The 19,316-nt window shown below is 35.1% G+C and overlaps 1 protein-coding gene and 1 long non-coding RNA gene across 2 annotated transcripts in view; one reads left to right on the top strand and one right to left on the bottom strand.

Moving 5' to 3' along the window:
• The window catches only part of LOC134794468 (uncharacterized), a 379,329-nt gene that overhangs the window by 131,742 nt on the left and 228,271 nt on the right, over positions 1–19,316 (top strand). The gene's annotated exons all lie outside the window — the stretch shown is intronic.
• On the bottom strand, positions 16,055–19,236 carry LOC134794629 (uncharacterized). Its single transcript, XM_063766426.1, has 7 exons — positions 19,016–19,236; positions 17,959–18,603; positions 17,675–17,728; positions 17,525–17,581; positions 16,982–17,092; positions 16,512–16,598; positions 16,055–16,196 (listed from the first exon to the last, which is right to left on the bottom strand). Exons 1-7 carry the CDS (start codon positions 19,100–19,102, stop codon positions 16,089–16,091), a joined length of 1,149 nt encoding a protein of 382 aa, XP_063622496.1. The 5' UTR covers positions 19,103–19,236; the 3' UTR covers positions 16,055–16,088.

Genomic DNA, 19,316 nt, shown 5'->3' with positions numbered 1-19,316 from the left:
GACTGTCGGGTACACTGTTCGTAGCGACTACGCGCTACATACGACGAAACCGTGGCTACGCGCTACGAGCGTAACCCGTAGCACTTAGTGGTAGTGAATGTGTTAATAAACCAAATAAAGTAGCAAAACCAAATAAATAGTACATATGGCCCTTTACATTTTTCGACGTAGTGACGTAAGTAATGTGCTTATTATAGCACAGGGTGTCGTAATGGAGCACCAGATGTACTGTAAACTAATATTGACCATCTGCCGTATTCGAACTTCAAGATATTCACAAGAGACGACACGTACTAGATCCATTCTAGATACGTTATAGTTTAGATATCAACTAGTTCTCTTTTGCAGCGCAATTCGGGCAACCAATGTCACTTTTACGTTAGATAGCGTAAGATATCTATTAGATGTGAATTGGATCTCTAAGTCATATCCTGAGGAAATCGTTCAAAATTATCTCCAGAATCCTGCAAATGTCAAATTTGACAGGTTAGATCTTAAACATATCGTTATCGTATCTTGGTGATGTTTAAAAGATATCTAATAGATGTCTATTTCAAAATCCGAATCGGGCCCCATCGCTTCAATCGTGGTCGTAAACCGTCCATAGCAAATATGTAAATCTTACGTACGTACGAGCGCTCTTTTAGGGGCCCCTAAATAGTGCTCCTTTTAATTTTCTTTGATCCTTCACAATCTACATATAAATCTGACAAGGATCATTAATCTGCTAACATACATGTCAAATCTTTCCCCCACACAACATAAACAAAAACAACCGCTTGCAATATGTTTATTAATCATACGCAGGAAAGTTATAGTTTCCCATCACTTTGCTGGCGACGTAAACACATTTCCAGGCAGGTAACCGACCTCTTTACGAGATTTCCTGGATATTTACATAATAGCGAGACGCAATTGAGTGGTTCCGTACGTATTTGTTATTTAAATAAACATTTTATTTTATAGACTTAAATGCCAATTCAAACTTAAATTTGACGTCAAAACGTCTAAATAATGTAATTTTGTTTTTTTCACCCGTGCATCTCGTTCGCGCTAATGAATTATACTTAATGAGAGAGAATGATTTATACTTAACTAACTGACATTATTTAGACGTAATTTTGATGTCCGATGCACGTTCGAATTGATCTAATGGGATGGATGAAAAAAAATGTGTTTTCTTTTAGTTATAGCGTGAATCTTAACCTATAATAAATTACCTAAAGGTGATCGTAACCTAAGTAGGTATAATCTTTAGGTCGCCTGGGTCATTTTAAAGATCATGGTTTTATGGTATTTAAAATAACCAAACAAATGTGTGTTTGAAACAAACGAAAGTTATAAGCCCTTTCCATAATGGTTCATCTACTTAGCATATTAATAGAAGGTAGTATAACATTTCTTCTAACTACCGTTACTACTATAGTCGCCTGGCTGACGCGATAAAATAACAACAAATAATATTTGATCCACCTTTTATCACACGCCTATCGCCGCATACTGTGGCGAAACAAATCAGTTTCTGCACAGATGCTTAAAATCTGCATACAGAAAATACCGAAAAAACGATGATAAGTGATAATTGATAACATTATATTCGATTTTAATCGTTTTAATAAGCACGGAATTCTAAGGAATTATTTCAAAGTGGTTGGGAAGTTTGCCTTTAAATATACAAGTTGCAAACGCAAGCATACTTCTTAAGTTTTACTTAGTTTGCAAAATTACTTTAGGCATTTCTTTGTTCCTTGATTGCCGAGTTTTGCATTACAGGAAATTGTAGAAAATAAATGAGGGCGCCACTTCCTACGTAAATGTCACATTTTTGCGAAAAATGCTTAAACATGGCAACAATTTAGTCATCATCATTTTCTTGCCCTTGTCACATTCACATGGGGTCGGCGCAGCATGTCTTTCTCTTCCACATCTCTCTGTCGCCCGTCATTTCATCATTCACTTGCGTTCGGTACATATCATCTCTCACACAGTCCATCCACCTTTTCCTCGGTTTTCCTCTTCTCGTACTTCCCTCAACATTCATTCGTAATACCTTTCTCGTCACATGACTTTCATCCCTCCGCATCACATATGGACATTTTTTAGTTCTGTTTTATTTAATTTCTACTATTTTATGTCGCACTATATATTTACTATAACAATAAATCACTAAGAAAAAGCACCGTACTTTGCCTTACCTACCTTACCTTACCTACTAAGAGAAAGCACTGTACCTTACGGTGCTTCGAATATTACTTTTACTTTTATATACCTACTTATATTATTTTTAAGCTTTAATAATATTTTGAAACATAATCATTTCCTCATAGGTGATGTGAAAAGCAGTAGGTATGTGTCACAGGGTAGCAAAATGATTTCCACCTTGGGCATTAATTAACACTTGAATCCCTCACTAATCTCACGAATATATTTCAGAATCCCTCGCTACACTCGGGATTCAATTATAGAATTATTCGTTTCAATCTGGATTCAATGTACGCCCACGCCGTAGATTTATTATTTTGCTCCCTTTGTTGCTACCACCAGTTTGGCACTGACATAAACCAAACCATTGATTTGATAAACGCTATCGAGAACGTAACATACTTTCTATGCATCTCGCTCGTACTCGCATCGAGATTATATATAGTAAATTACGTAGACGTTAGCGTAGTATATATCAGTTTTGACACTGTCAGTGACTCATGGTACGGGTACTTGTGACTCAATCTACTATTTCTGGGATTTGTCAGTCAATATTAGTTTTCACGAAGCGCCTTGCTTTTCAAAACCAGTGAGATATCGCATCTGATTTGCTTTACAAATAACATGAATGGAAAACCCATTTGTCTTTGCCGTAACTAGTTCTTTTTCTAATGGGATAGAATATTTATGAGGCGCAACGTGATCTTGTTGGTAATACGTTCAGTTAACGTGGTTTAATAGTGTTTTGTAATTTAATACTTTACTATTTACGCTAGCTTATTAAAGAAAAGTTTAAAATTTCGACTGAAAACATTAACTTTAAGAGGATAGTGGGCGGCTTCTGCATACAAAGGCAGTCCCCATTTTTCTCTGTGAATATTTGACATTACGAAAAACGATATCTCATGCAAATATTATAAGTACCTAAACTCTTCTTCTTCCTCGCGTTATCCCGGAATTTGCCACGGCTCATGGGAGCCTGCTGGGGTCCGCTTGACAACTAATCCCAAGAATTGACGTAGGCACTGGTTTTTACGAAACCGTCTGCCGTCTGACCTTCCAACACAGAGTGTAAACTAGGCCTTATTGGGATTAGTCTGGTTTCCTCACGATGTTTTCCTTCACCGAAAAGCGACTGGTAAATATGAAATGATATATCGTACATAAGTTCCGAAAAACTCATTGGTACGAGCCGGGGTTTGAACTTGCGACCTCCGGATTGAAAGTCGCACGCTCTTAACGCTAGTCCACCAGCGCTTATAAATATTATAAGTAAACATTTATGCCAATAAAATTATCGAGTGAGAAACAAATTGTTACGGTTTTTGACAATCCTGGGATCAATTTCGTCGAACGTACATGATGTGTATCAATCAGATATCATTTTGATTTCAGTGTAAGTTCGAATTGGCCTGTAAAAGTGTTTGTATACAGGCAGTGTAGTGGTAGTAATAGAGGTGTTAGTGGTATTTAGGTATATAGATGGTGGTATTAATGTATTGTATTTTTGTAACTTGTAAGTACAACACTGATTTAAACTTTCACGATTTTTACACATTGCCACAATTGTAGTTGTCGGAAATAAATCTAAAAACTTAAATACGCGATTAGGTCCCGTTGTACAATTTAATAATGTTACAAGATATCTTGTTTCCGGTTATCAATTATTCCAACCTGTCAAATTCATAAAAACTCACCTTTATCGAAAACAATAATATCTACAAACAATGTGAGTATATCTACTTCATTATAAAACTGTAGGCACTAACTAATTAAGTTATAAACTAAAAATACGACAACAATGATCCCATTACTGCCCTAGTGAACAAAAACGAATCAGCTACCTCATATCAAGGCATCTGCACGTAACGAATGTTAATTAATATTAAACAGCCGACCAATCAGATGCGTGCGTTGGGTCACGCCCACCGCCGCCATTCCTGCGTACGCGCTTGATCGTTATAATTTAAATGCTAATTAATTTGTAAGTTTGTTGATTGGGGCGTCGGATGTTGGTGATTTAAGTAGACTTTTATCGTTAAAATCATGACGAATAAGTTTCTAATAAACTTAACTTATGTGGCTTTCCATCTGATAAGGGTTCTTGTGCTTCATGTGCAATTTTCAGATAAAATTGTCTTTATTGCACTTATAGCATAAGGACGCTTTTGTTTTGGAAAGTCACTTAAGTACCTATATTTACTAAAAGAGTCAATACAGTCATACATTGGTGGATCAACTTTTTGCTGTTATTCTATCCCGTCAGCCAGGCGACAATAGTAGCACAGTCTGTTAGAAGAAATGTTACACTAAGTTCTATACTAATATGCTGGTATTAAAGCAGGGTATTGACCAATTTACGCAATCACATATTTCTGAAATCAATACTTCTAACGACACTCTTGACGTCATTCTGATTATGGTCGCGTTTTTGATATTTGAATGGCAATCTTGTATACACTCGTACATTCTAGGACATTCTATGCTTGTGGTATTACTAGTATTACTACTAAACCAGTCATTACCCAATGACTACCTGCCCGATTCGAACTTTAAGATACTTACGTCAAATATTACGTCTAGATACGATATGGATTAGATACGTCAGTGTCAAAAGTGACGTTTTTTTTTGAAGAAACGTCACTTTTGTCACTGCCATATTTTATCAATATCGTATCGTATCTAGACGTAATAGGTGTTTGACGTAAGTATCTTAAGTTCGAATCGGGCCGTACGGCTGTAGGTACAGTCACCTGCAATAATATCTTACTCTCCGAAGGCCGCAAAAATATGTGACCAAGGACCGGAAAACCCCTCTTTACGCTTAATCCTATCAATTCGGTAACCCAATCGATTCGGTTACCGTATCATTCGGTAACCCTATCATACTGTTACCTGATTGTAATGGTAACCTTATTGAAACGGTAACCCTAACCTTTAACCGAGTTAATCTCAAAACCCCATCGCGATAGGGTTTTTGTTAAGGGTTTTTAACAGGTTTTCATTCAGTTATGGTAACCTTTATTATCGGTTGCTTACTGGTTTGCTACATTAAAGTAGTTTTAGTGATGTGCCGTAAGAACTAAAAAAAATACTAAAAAATTTGTTTATTTTATTTACTTTATTTATATTTTGTTGATTTTATTGATTTTACTTATTAAATTAATTTAATTTAATTTATTTATTTAATTGATTTAATTTATTGAATTTGTTGAATTTTTTTTTTTTAATTTATTTCATTTATTTAATTAGTTTAATTTGTTATATTTGTTTAATTAATTTAATTTAATTATTTTATTTTATTTATTTTATTTATTTTATTTATTTTATTTATTTTATTTATTTTATTTATTTTATTTATTTTATTTATTTTATTTATTTTATTTATTTTATTTATTTTATTTATTTTATTTATTTTATTTATTTTATTTATTTTATTTATTTTATTTATTTTATTTATTTTATTTATTTTATTTATTTTATTTATTTTATTTATTTTATTTATTTTATTTATTTTATTTATTTTATTTATTTTATTTATTTTATTTATTTTATTTATTTTATTTATTTTATTTATTTTATTTATTTTATTTATTTTATTTATTTTATTTATTTTATTTATTTTATTTATTTTATTTATTTTATTTATTTTATTTATTTTATTTATTTTATTTATTTTATTTATTTTATTTATTTTATTTATTTTATTTATTTTATTTATTTTATTTATTTTATTTATTTTATTTATTTTATTTATTTTATTTATTTTATTTATTTTATTTATTTTATTTATTTTATTTATTTTATTTATTTTATTTATTTTATTTATTTTATTTATTTTATTTATTTTATTTATTTTATTTATTTTATTTATTTTATTTATTTTATTTATTTTATTTATTTTATTTATTTTATTTATTTTATTTATTTTATTTATTTTATTTATTTACCACCACACAAGTAGGTATAAAGATAAACAAAGGAAAGGCAAAAAAACTTGTTTGTGCTGGAGGCTTCATAGACCGCCCATGCCAACCTCGGTTATTCAATAATAAGTTGAATTTAAGTGTGCGTAAAGATTACAATCGTTTGAACTGGTCAAAAACCTCATAATGAGGTAACTGAATAGACTGGGTTTTTATTTCGGTTACCGGTAACAGAGGTTAACTCGATCTGATACGGTTACCGAATCAAAGTGTTACCTTATTAAGCGGTTACCGTTATGGTAGGGGTTTTTATAAACACCTCTAAAATAACCCTAAGAAAAACCCCGGTTAAGGTAACCGGTTCCTGTCCCTGTATGTGACACGCTCTTATTGCGCTACAAATAAAATCGTGTCAGATATTTTTGCGGCCTTCGTTGTGTAACATATTATTGCAGGTGACTGTACCTATATATTTTCTGACTTTAGCACTAGTTGTTTATGTTCAGAACTGCTCAGAGCTTAAACAAATATAACGAACTCACAACTTGCTCTCATAATTAAGTAGCGTGACATTTCACTTTGCTAAGTCACGATGCTATTTTAGTTTTAACATCAATCAAACACTCTTACGTCATTTCTGAAACCATTCAGTTTTAAAATAAAGCAGTTAAATACATTTAAGAGCAAATGAAAACAGTCATTTTGTACAAATTGATAGAAAATGGTTAAAAATGTGCTTGTCATTTTAGTTAGATCTCTTATCTAGTACAATTTTGTCATTACGTCAGGATTTTACGTGACGAGCGTTTATTTGTTCTAAAATGACGCTTTTTAACCCCCGACGCATAAAGACGGGTGTTGTAACTTTATAAGTTTGACCGTTAAATGTGTGTGTCTATCTGTGGCACCGTATGTCTCAAACAGGTAAACCGATGATTAATATATCCATGCGTAATAGCGATTTAGACTGATATTCAATTTTATAATGAAATCTAGGCTTATTCTATTTAACATGTTATGAACTTGTTATGTAAATATTTGATCCGTTAGTGTCCAAAGTGACATTTCTTCAACTAGAATTAAACGTCACTTTTAATAAGATTTTCGCGACGTCGTTCATGCAAAACTCACCAGCAAAACAAAATTCTACTTTTAAGGAAGAATAAGAACTTCATTTTACCTATTATCCGCTATAAAATAAGTTAAAAGTGATATAACATTTAAAACTTTCACGTTTTGAACACATTATTTAATCACATTGACAATCGGGTCTATCGCGAACAAGCAAAATGTCAAAACAGAGATTTGTGTGACTCGGGTAATTCGCCGGTAACTGGCCACCGGCCAATAACTGGCCACCGGCCAATAACTGGCCATCCTAAAAATGAATTCTATTCACCTATAAACATAATTCATTTTAGTATAAGCTTTCAATAACTGGCCAGCCTTCAATAACTAGCCACCTAATACTAAAATGAATTCTGTTTATAGGTGAATAGAATTATTTTTAGTTTAGGGTGGCAAGTTACTAACAGGTCGCAAGTTACTGGCCTTACCCTACCTTGTGACTACCCGATAGACCCGATTGTAAATGCGATGTAATAAGACAAAAGCATCTAACCTTACAAATTTTCACATTTATACAAGCCGGAAATTAAAAGACAAGACATGTAACTGCCCGAATCCATTCCACCCAAATAAACGAAACGACTAACGTCTGAGGGAAACAGGTCAACTGATGTATTTCCCGTTGATTGCCCTAAATAATGACGACAAATAATCGGAAATAACGATGTCTTCCCTTTAAAACGACCTACGAGCGTTCCTATTGGTCGCAAGAGTGTAGATGAGTCCAACGCTCGATCCATTTATATTTAGAGACTGTATACATCTCTAACGGCGCGATTCCGGAAATGAATTAGAGATGCACTAGATATGAAATAGTAGAGATATGTGACGTTCCACGGCAAAAGGTACCTTATCATAAGGTAAGGTAAGGCCGTAAGTAATTATAGTTTGAGTTAGACTAAGCTAAATTAGCTAATAAAACTAAAGATCGCGTTGTGAAACTTATTGGTAAATTTTTGACCCAAAAATTTTAAAATTTGAAAGCGAAAGTCAGGTTCAGCTTGGGAAAATATTCTTGTATGTTCCGATGTTCTCTTCTGCAGGACGCATTTCTCATGAAATTTGTGAGCAAGTTCAGTAATTATATATATTTTCAGTCGATACAGTTTTTGGAAAATTTCCAAAAAGGCGGAGTCGTGAAATTCTCGAGATCTACAGCTCATGTTTTTTACAGAAAACTAAAATCTAACAAATTAAAACTACTTAACTCAAATTTTGACTAAATGACTAGAGACATATTTTCAAGACTCGAGTCTTTGGTTTGGGTTCATCTACATATTACGTCACAGCAACAGGGGGACGGGGGAGTCATGCCGTGTACTTATTAAAGACCAATCTAGTTCCTATGAAAATGTGTCACAAGGGGGTGGAGGGGATCTAAAACATCTCAAATTTTGTGTGACGTAATTAATAGACGACCCCTTTTCATTGCTACCAACACTATAATTGAAAGCGGAAAATTTAAAACTAAATTTAAGAAGAAAGTGGACTTATATTGGTCTTCAAGTCTTGGACTCGACAAGCGGTGGGAATGAGTTACCTGATGCGGCCACCCGAGCGGAAACTTAATGGCCAATATTGAAAAAATTGGATCTTCTATTATTGGGTAACATATTTTTTTTTGTTCGGTTTTTTTGATCGTTAGTTACCCTTGCTTTTGTTTAGAAAAAAGGGAGTGAGTGGATAATTATACGAAGTGAATAAATACGATCAATGGTTCAGTAGGTACACCTATTTAACACTAACGGCGCGATTCGGGAAATGAATTAGTAGAGATTCACTAGATATGAAATAATGAAGATAATAATATCTTTACTATTTCATATCTAGTGAATCTCTAATTCATTTCCCGAATCGCACCGTAAGTAAATAAAAAAAATATCGGGCATTAAGATGGAATGGACTAGACGAATTTTGAACGTTTTCGGGACTCATTCCAACCTAAAAACCACGACAAAAATGTGGTTTACCGAATTGTATGAAAAGGTATTTTTTTAAGAATGCAAGAAATAATAACAATACCCATATATATTATTAATTTTAGTGTCATGTAAGAAGGGCTTTGGCTACACCTAGCTATTATAATATGTGTACTATGTCAAAATTCAAAGAATGGACTTGTTTTCTATAAGAATAAATTTGTGATTTCTATACACTCTTTAAAATAATGTAGCATTTAGATCATATTTTCTATAGGTTATAATAAACTCTTTATTAAATTAAATACATTAGAATTAAATTAGAGGCCATAAAAGTTTGATTTATGAGGGATCTCTAAAAAACCTCGTTAGAAACCGTTTAATTTAACATATTTGACGAGGGAGAAAATTGAGATACATAATTGTTCCAAATCGATCAACTCTGTAATTTGTTATTTTTTTACCAGCGCACCCGCATGATGGGAAGACACCGTGGCATGCGCTCGCAACTCCATATGTGACGTTCCACGGGAAAAGGTACCTTATGAGGGTTTCTAGTTTCGGAGATATGAAATGTTTTGTAAAGAGGTGAAAAAATGCTCAATTTTTTTTTATTGTGTGATCTGAAACCTTAATGCGTAACGTTTGTTTACCTGTTTTTATTTTTGTTATAAGTTAGTTATAAGCCTAGTAATGTCGTCTCAGAGTTTAGTAGAAAAGGTACCTTATGGAAAAAAGATTGAAAATTCCCAAAAAAACTAGTCAATACGGGAAAAGAAGTTTGGTAGAGAACTGTATTAGCATTCTGCAAAACTAATTTGATAGTTTCAGTTCTGGTTGGGGCGCCTCGCAAATATTATAACCGTACATAGACCGACATCACAAATCCAAGTAGCCTGCTATTATACCAAAGTTACTCTCGTCAAGTCTTTCTTAACTAGAATAATCTTCATTTGGTTTGGTCGCATGCAGTAAATCAGCCATTGGTTTGCTGAAAAATGCCAATACCCGACGCATTACCTTATGGAATATCTGAGGTCATTGAACCTCAATGCCGCTTATCTTCAATAGCAACCGAAATATATTATTGATAAGAAATAGACGATTTATACCATCTTAACCCCAAAATATTATTAGTTTATCCTAACTGTTCCATCATCATCATGCCTCATCATGTAACTTAATCACAAGGTACCTTTTCATTACATACAAATTATTGGTCTTTTTTAAGATTATTATGACGAAGAACTAATTAAATTTGGGGCAGTTTAATGTAAATTAATATTTTCTATTCATAAAAGATAAACTGTAATATGATTGATATTTTGTAGTGATGTATTATTAGATTTATTTCCATAAGGTACCTTTTCGTAAATGTATGGAGCAAATACTGTTATTGTTATGTAAGTTTAAAGTGGCATAAGGGGTTAAATATAGTATTTAGTTGGGGTTTTAGGATTTATTTCATTTGAATGACAGAATTTCTTTCATATGTGCTCAGAAAAATTGATTGTGTGTCACATTAAAAGTAAAAATATTCAATTTTGTGATTTTATATGAAAAAGTCAGAAAATACATTTTCACCTCTAAATCGGTATTGTTTTTTGCTTAAACTGTCTGTCAGTGTCGTTTTCTAATAGATAGAATTTAAATCTTGAGAGCTCATTGCAATCAATCGTGAAAATGAAATAAAACTTTATTTTCAAGAGATTGGCTAGTATACACATAAATCAGTCGATATCAAAAGTTTCTATTTGCATTACAGAACAAGTCGCAATATTTTTTTAATCTCACATATATAAGGTATTATTATTTGTAGTCAACTATGTAACTTACTTCAGGAACATAGTTTTTTAGGCGGCTAAACTTAAAACTTCTCTATCGTAAAGTTGCTAATTTCACAACATTATTTTCAAAAAATCATATCTCTGTAACTACGCAACCTAGAAGGTTGATCTTTTGTGTTATCGATAGCTTATTTATTGTAGATTACTGGGGTATGCATAACTCCATACCCGCCATAAGGTACCTTTGACCGTGGGACGTCACATATGTCATAATCATGTAATTCGTGTAGTCGGTATGTATACTGTATGTCGTCGTCCTATGGTACATCATTGGTACTTGGCCTTAATGGCCTTCATGAGACGTCGCCATCCGCTCCTGTCCTTTGCCTCGGCGTCGACAGTACCTACGGCACAGAACACCGCCTCTAGAAACCTAATATTGGCCATTTTGTTCCCGACGCAAATCACCAAACTGTGAGGTGCGGGAGGGGTGCTCACGGCGTTGCGATTGGTCGTTTCAAACATGGCGCGCTGACACGTGTAAGTGTAGGGATGGGACATGTTCATTACAGGTAGTGGGTACTGCTACCAGTGATACCGAAATTTATTTTGGTAAAATTGTTACCAATTTAGAATACTTAGAGTAAACTTACTTAATAAATAATTATATTGATTAATTTAATATTTCATTAAGTAATTTAATATTTCATTAAGTAATTTAACAATGTACCTGAAATGTTTACTTAACATATTAGGGCATTTCTGTTTAAAGTACCCAGAACATGAATTTTAAAGTTTAGAATTTTTATATTATTTCCACTCAGAATCGCAATCTCTTTCGATACGAGAAAAAAGTGTCGCCAAAATCTCATACAATTATTTTCTTTTGTCCGTTTTATTAAGGTCATAGAAGGTTGTATTGAAAACATATTCAAATGGACCAATAACATATGCCTATTACAAATCAACTCCGAGTTCTCTCGCACTTCTTTGAACTTCATCATTAGGTCCATTTCGTGACATGAGACCTAACTGCTCACCTAGAGGATTCTAAAAAACCCATACAACATATGTCTAAGACATACCAACACCGAGATCCCTCGCACTTCTTTGGAGTTCATCATCAGGTCCATCTCGTGACATGAGACCTAACTGCTCACCTAGAGGATTCTAAAAAACCCATACAACATATGTCTATCACAAACCAACACCGAGTTCCCTCGCACTTCTTTGAAGTTCATCATCAGGTCCATCTCGTGACATGCGGCCTAACTGCTCACCTAGAGGATTCTAAAAAACCCATACAACATATGTCTATCACAAACCAACACCGAGTTCCCTCGCACTTCTTTGGAGTTCATCATCAGGTCCATCTCGTGACATGAGACCTAACTGCTCACCTAGAGGATTCTAAGAAACCCATACAACATATGTCTATCACAAACCAACACCGAGTTCCCTCGCACTTCTTTGGAGTTCATCATCAGGTCCATCTCGTGACATGAGACCTAACTGCTCACCTAGAGGATTCTAAAAAACCCATACAACATATGTCTATCACAAACCAACACCGAGTGCCCTCGCACTTCTTTGAAGTTCATCATCAGGTCCATCTCGTGACATGCGGCCTAACTGCTCCGCTGGCCTAGAGAATTCTAAAAAATTTACACAACATATTACCTATATATTATGTCTAAAATGGTACAATACGGTATGACGAAGCACGAAGTTTCCGTAACTGAAAAACCATCATCGTCACATCACTAGTCGAAAGGGAAAGGGATAGCGCATTGCATTTTCAAGTTGACGAAAAGGGACGGACATACTTCGCCTCTGCTTACGACCAGTATAAAATGAACCCCGCGGACAAGAAACATTATTCAATGAAATAATGAATTTGACTTTCCTGTGGGATGTTATTCCATCTGTTTCGTAAGTAGATGTCTTAGATGACTTGCCAGACCATTTTACGCTGCAATATCCCATGATTTCCCAATGAATTCAATAGTTTACGATTTATTTTCTTAGACTCGTGCACACTGCTAACAGGTCGTAACCTTGGGCGCAACTGATCGGAGCGGCGCGCGAACAATCTTATATTTGACCTATACACCATACGGGCGGTGGCCGCGAGTCGTCCTATAAGCTCGGTCTATAGGTGTTGGTCTGTGACCTACGGTAAACGTACTGGTGCTCGACGCGGTCCCAGTACATGTCATCTTGAAACTTAAGTCATTGTCAATAGAGCTGACAACAAGGTGTCATCTATTGGGCATTAGCATGTCGAGCAGTAGTAACGTTCGCCTTACGCTGCCACGTGTGCGCCGGCAGGTCCCGTCGCCTGCTCCCGTGTGGGCTCCACGTGGCCACGACCGTACTGTGTATACCTACTTAATTATAATGTCAACCATGTTAGAATACAAGAAATTGCGCGGCACCACCATATTTGACGTTGACAAGCTGCGCGTGGGGTCATTTTTAGGGTTCCGTACCCAAAGGGTAAAAACGGGACCCTATTACTAAGACTCCGCTGTCCGTCCGTCCGTCCGTCCGTCTGTCCGTCCGTCCGTCTGTCACCAGGCTGTATCTCATGAACCGTGATAGCTAGGCAGTTGAAATTTTCACAGATGATGTATTTCTGTTGCCGCTATAACAACAAATACTAAAAAGTACGGAACCCTCGGTGGGCGAGTCCGACTCGCACTTGTCCGGTTTTTTTTAGCTCTAGTCAGACTTCTATAGTTATTCCAGTTCGTTGTATATTTACAATTCATCATTGACTTTTTATTACTATTTCCGCAGATAGATGGCGCTTGCTTTTATCTCCTCAATTTATACGATTGTCATCAATTAAACTTGGGACGAAGCACTAACATTCGTTTGTTTGTTGACTGTCACTGTCATCGACACGAGTGGGCTGGCGTCAATGGCTGGGTGAGGGTCGGAGGATAAGTCTGAAGATATTTCGTTCGAATTATTTTAACTTTTTCATCACTGATGTGATTTCTTACTATAACTGCCTTTTTTGTGATGAGCAGACGCCTGATGGAAAGCAGTCACCCTAGCCTATGGACATAAGCAACATCGGGGGAGCGAGTAAAGAGAAAACCATAATAATTATTAGTTATTAATAGGCATGACGTCTTCTGAAATACTTTCAACTGATTACTAACTAATTACGTCCGCAGGTGACATTTTGAAATATCGCATTCGCCTGAAATAAGATTAGAATGTACCCAAAATTATGCGCAAATAAATACCCTAGGTAGGTACAGCTCATAATTTAGCAAGCCCCTCCAGGTGCCTTTAGTGGATGAAAATATTTTCCCCTAATAGGTTACTTTCCACCTTTCACACCATGGTCCAGGAGTGAATACTATATACATGTACCAGCTGTCCCCAACCTTTTAGCAGCCATGGGCCACATAGTAGTTAACGAAGTTGAAGCGGGCCGCACTTTGTTAATATTTGTAACGTTATTAGACATTGTCGTTTGTCAATATTACATACAAAATTACCAGGGAGGCTCGCGGGCCGCTAGCGAGAGGTTGCCGACCGCTGCTATATACCTAAACAACTGCGATATTTTTAAATTTTTTTCAATAATCCACGAACTTATATAAAGTTAATTCTCTACGGCAATTATATGAGATTTATCTTCAGATGAATCCCAAGACAAGCCTACAAAGTTGTTTGACGTGTATCACCTCAAAACTGCCACATCACGGCGCCTAGATCTTCACAACATTATGGCGGGCGTGGGTGGCGACATGTTGATTCTAAAGATACATCTTAAGCATATTCAAACTCGATTTATTCACTTGATTTGATACTGACTTGACATTATCCGCAGTTAATTTTAGTCAAACGATATCAAATAACAAAAGTTTGTCCTATGTTTCATTTGCTAAAACAATTGTACAAATAACTATTTCCAAACTTTTGATTCGATTGGTTACCGTTTTAAAAATTCGGCAGTTATTGAAAAAAAAAAGAATTCGGTCAAATGACAGCGCAAAGTAATATTTTAAAGTTGCGAAAGATAAACCAGAGACGTTAAGATCGAAAGGCTGGCACGTAACAGCTTCTTTGCTCAATGCGTCAGCCTAATGATCTAGCTAGGAAATGCTGCCATCATCTGCGCCACTATGCCAATTTCATTTAAATTTAACTTTGGCTTTCGTTTAGAATTAGGTTATTGCACCGTACTGTCAAGTTTAATAAATACTAATTTATTTTTTATCTACATCTCCATATCGAATATCGAATTAAGTTCGCATTTTAAACGTTCAAATAGGTCTCCATAATACCTGCTGTTTTATTCTTAATAGCCTTTTGACATGTCATTTATTCCTATCGACCATAGCATTTACATGATGTTCATTCCTAGCTCCAAGTAATCTTTACATAATAGCAAGTGAAACTTGTTTGTATTGGTTCAATATCCTAAAGAAATGAGGCCCACATTGGACTCTACTACTCTTCTTCTTTATTTGCCATGCCCTAACGGACCACCTTTGCCATCTCTCTCCTGCTCGTAGCCATTCTTGCCAGCATGGCTGCGTTATCCACGTTCGTTTACGTTTTAAAGTTGTCAAGTCAGGTGACCATCCTACTTCCCCCCCCCCCCCCCTCTTACTATAAAGTTTTCCTTCTATTCCTTCCTTATTTTTCCTCACCTTACTACGTTATTTTTATGACACCTAGCAATGAACAACTTGTTTTTTTACGAAAGGCAATGTTTGACTTATGTAAATGTGATTATTTATTACTAATACATTGTTAGTATAATATTATTAATCAATTAAATTGACAAATCACAAAATACCTACAAATACAAATGCATTTCAACACATCTAAATTTAACCTTACCTTACTTACAATTAAATAATAACTAAATTACAACTAACACAAATAGTCCCCCAGATCCGATCCCTGCGGAAGGGTGCCCATAATGCTGGCTACATTCCCCCGCTGAATCGCAACTCCAATTCTTTGGCCAAGGAATGAGCCAGCCCTAGGATCCCTGGTGGAGTTTTTTATTACTTGATTGAGTGGTTTATTACTTGATTGGAAAATAAATATTAAAGCTTACTGTTTTTAATATTATGTATTATACATTATTATTAATTGTTGATAAAGTACAATAGTTTCGGTGATTTCTTCACAATCCTAGCGAGCAGATCATACAATTTGGTGCCCGGGACAAGCTTCGATGTGAATGGCTGGATATCCTGCAATTAATAAGAGGATTAGAAAGCACATAATTAATAAATATTTTGCTATTTTAAAGCTCCACTAAGAAAATATTAATGGAAATTCAGCCCCTAAAGGACTCGATAAGGGGTTAGAGAAAACGAGGGAGGGAGGGAGAAGATTAGTCTTCATATTAACCATTAACCCATTGAGCACCAAAGACGTGAATTGACGCGCGCGGTTACAGCCAAATATCAACCTTCGTGCATTCTTACATGGTTCACGTTGACACGACACACACGATAGGCGTGGTGTTCAAAGGGTTAAATATGGGAGATAATGTGAAAACTTACCAATGTTTGTTTGTGATGTTTCCTTTTCTTTGTTCTTAGAATAGTGTCTGGCTTCACATCTTCTTTCCACACATCATCCCAATAATCCTGTTAATAATATTGAGAATCATGACATTAAAGCTCTCCAAGGGGCCTCTACGTATTGGATCTATATCCCCACGCAAGCCTATCAAACGCCGGGATTTATAGGCACTTGAAATCCAAAATTGAGAAGCAAATAAGTCGCATAAACATTAAAGTATACGTAATTACTTCAATGTGTATGTACGAGTATTGTATGTATATGTTGTGTTATGTTCAATTGTTCTTTTCTTTTGTATCTTTTTACTGAGGTGTGCCAATAAAGAGTATTCTATCTATCTATCTATTCTATCTATCTATTTTAATGTTTATGCCACATATTCGCATATGCCACATATTATTTCAGTATGCTATTTCGAAATGCTGTGTAGAAGATTATGAGTACTTACACCACTCCTCAGCATATACTGTCTGATGATTTCTTCCGTAGGCTCGCTTGGCTTAGAGGAATATTTTTTTGTACCGTTTCTCATCACAGCCATGACTACGTGAGCTGGTGCCTAAAACAGTACAATATTATTTTTACAGTACATCTGGTGCTATATTACGATACCAGGTGCTATAATAAGCACATTACGTAATTATGTCCAAAATTTAAAGCGTCATATGTACTGTAAAACGTTGTACGATACACGTGCGGATAGGTAATTCGCACTTGTATCGTAAACGTCTGTTACCACACCTGCTCGTAAGGGCAAGAGCAAATGAAAGATCATTTGCTCGAGTAAGTATAAATGCATGTGCAATATTAGCACGAGAAGTTATAAAAAACAAATTATGGACCAAAATCCGAAATAAAGATTTTCAATTCAATTTATACAACAATTGTCATACAAATAATCAGAAGGCGTTTTAAAGGAAAAACAGTGAATAATATTTTGCCATATATATATTATATATTTATTTTTATAGTTTGATTTACTCTAGCTTACCATTATTGGTACTATATCTCTATCTTCGTTATTCCTTAGATTTTTTTTTGCTGAGGACTGTAATAATAAAAAATATATGTATATCATATCAATATTTACTATAGGTGAGAGAATGTTACATTTGATTTCTTACATATGTAATATACGTACCATAATAAACTGTATGATTTGCTCAGGACTCGGTTTTCTATGTTTAACTTTCCTCTGAAAATATAAGTCAATTTATTGAGGAAAATTATAGAGCCGTGGGTGCATACTCGCTAAAGGTAACATTCCATTTCTGACCGCAGCTGCACTATTGCTCCGACACGTCGATGTTATTGTCAATTTCCATAGTAAAATGTGAATGACAGTAATGTCGCAACAGTAGTGCAGCTGTCGTTGGAAATGGACTGTCACCTTAAAGAAGATAATTACGAACATAGCTGATTTACCTCCTTATAAGGGTAGAAAGGAACAAACCGGCGGCCCAGGTCCTTATAATACCTCGATTCGTGATAATGAGGATTGCCAAGGAACTCCGTCAAATCACCAGCTTTCAGCTCCAGGAAGTACTGTTTGAGGTCCTCCAGCTCGTCATTGCTAAGTTTCACCTTCTTGCCCTGAGTGGATGAGTTTGAAGGCTCATCATCTTCGATTTCCTGGTTACCCTCATTACTATCATTGATAGCAGTATTTTCATTAGTTATTGCGGCGTTTTCGTCATTAACAGCAGAATCATCGTCATCATGGACTGCGCTATTTTCATCATGACCACCATCCTCGACTGCCTCGTTTTTATCATTACCTGCAGAACCATTATCATCATCGCCGACTGCGTCATTTTTATCATTACCTGCAGTAACATTATCATCGTCACCAACTGCGTCGTTTTTATTATTATCTTCAGTAACATGATCATCATCGTTGACTGCGTCGTTTTCGTCATTGGCTTCACTTAACTTCTTGCCTTCATTGCTATCAAGTTCATCGTCGTCAACTCCTTCGTTTCTGTCATTCTCTTTACTTAATGTCACACCCGCATCATCATCGACGCCAACATCGTCATCAATGGCATCGTCACCGTCTCCTCCGGTTCTCTGTAAATTAGTGTAACAAAAACGATTTCAATTAGTTATTGTTAATGAACCTTAGCAAAACTAAGAGAAGCAGAAACGTGAGAGAAAGGAGTGGTGCGATAGTATCACGCCCACGAGAAAGACTACCCGTCTTTTTCTAGCTGTACTAAAGAGAGAGAGACTGGTAGTCTATCTAGCGGGTGGGATAACTGTCCCGCCATTTCTATGCTAACCTACTGTCCGATCTTATTATGTTGGCATAAAGAATTTAAATCATTGTAACGACGTTTAGGTACAAATAATTGCAACACCTTAATGTCCACAATAATGTCCTAATGTCTATCTATCTTTTTTGCATGTTTTTTTTTCTTAAAGAGTTTGGACTTAATGGTAATTAAGTACACTACCTATCTAATTATTCAATATATCTCACCAAAATCCTGTAATGTAAAGGATATTTACTAGAGACTAAAGTAAAAGAACACAAAACACAAAAGAGGACCAAAGCAAAACATTGCATGATGGAATTGGTGAGCTAAACTAACTGCTTTTATGGATTGTGTGTTTTCAATTATGGAATTTAATTAAAAGACAATTCTGGTATGCACACGTCTACGTTTAGTTTATCTGAACTGATAAGAATTATTGATTGATTTTAACTGTCTTGACGTCCAAATGAGATTTATGTTTTTATGAAAAGATATGAGAATTAGACACGTTTTTTCGTGTTTTTT

This window comes from Cydia splendana, chromosome 10 (assembly GCF_910591565.1).
Source record: "Cydia splendana chromosome 10, ilCydSple1.2, whole genome shotgun sequence".
NCBI lineage: Eukaryota > Metazoa > Arthropoda > Insecta > Lepidoptera > Tortricidae > Cydia > Cydia splendana.
The sequence above is the reverse complement of the archived record's forward strand: the minus strand, read 5'-3'. Positions and strand labels throughout refer to the sequence as shown.

Bases quoted from the DNA above. Each gene is read 5' to 3' on its own strand.
- LOC134794629 (XM_063766426.1), bottom strand. From the start codon at position 19,102: ATGCAATGTTTTGCTTTGGTCCTCTTTTGTGTTTTGTGTTCTTTTACT. The intron at 18,604-19,015 runs GTGAGATATATT...ACTAATTTACAG, and splicing joins CTTTACATTACAGGATTTTG to AGAACCGGAGGAGACGGTGA. The intron at 16,599-16,981 runs GTAAGTACTCAT...TATTATTAACAG, and splicing joins AGTATATGCTGAGGAGTGGT to GATTATTGGGATGATGTGTG.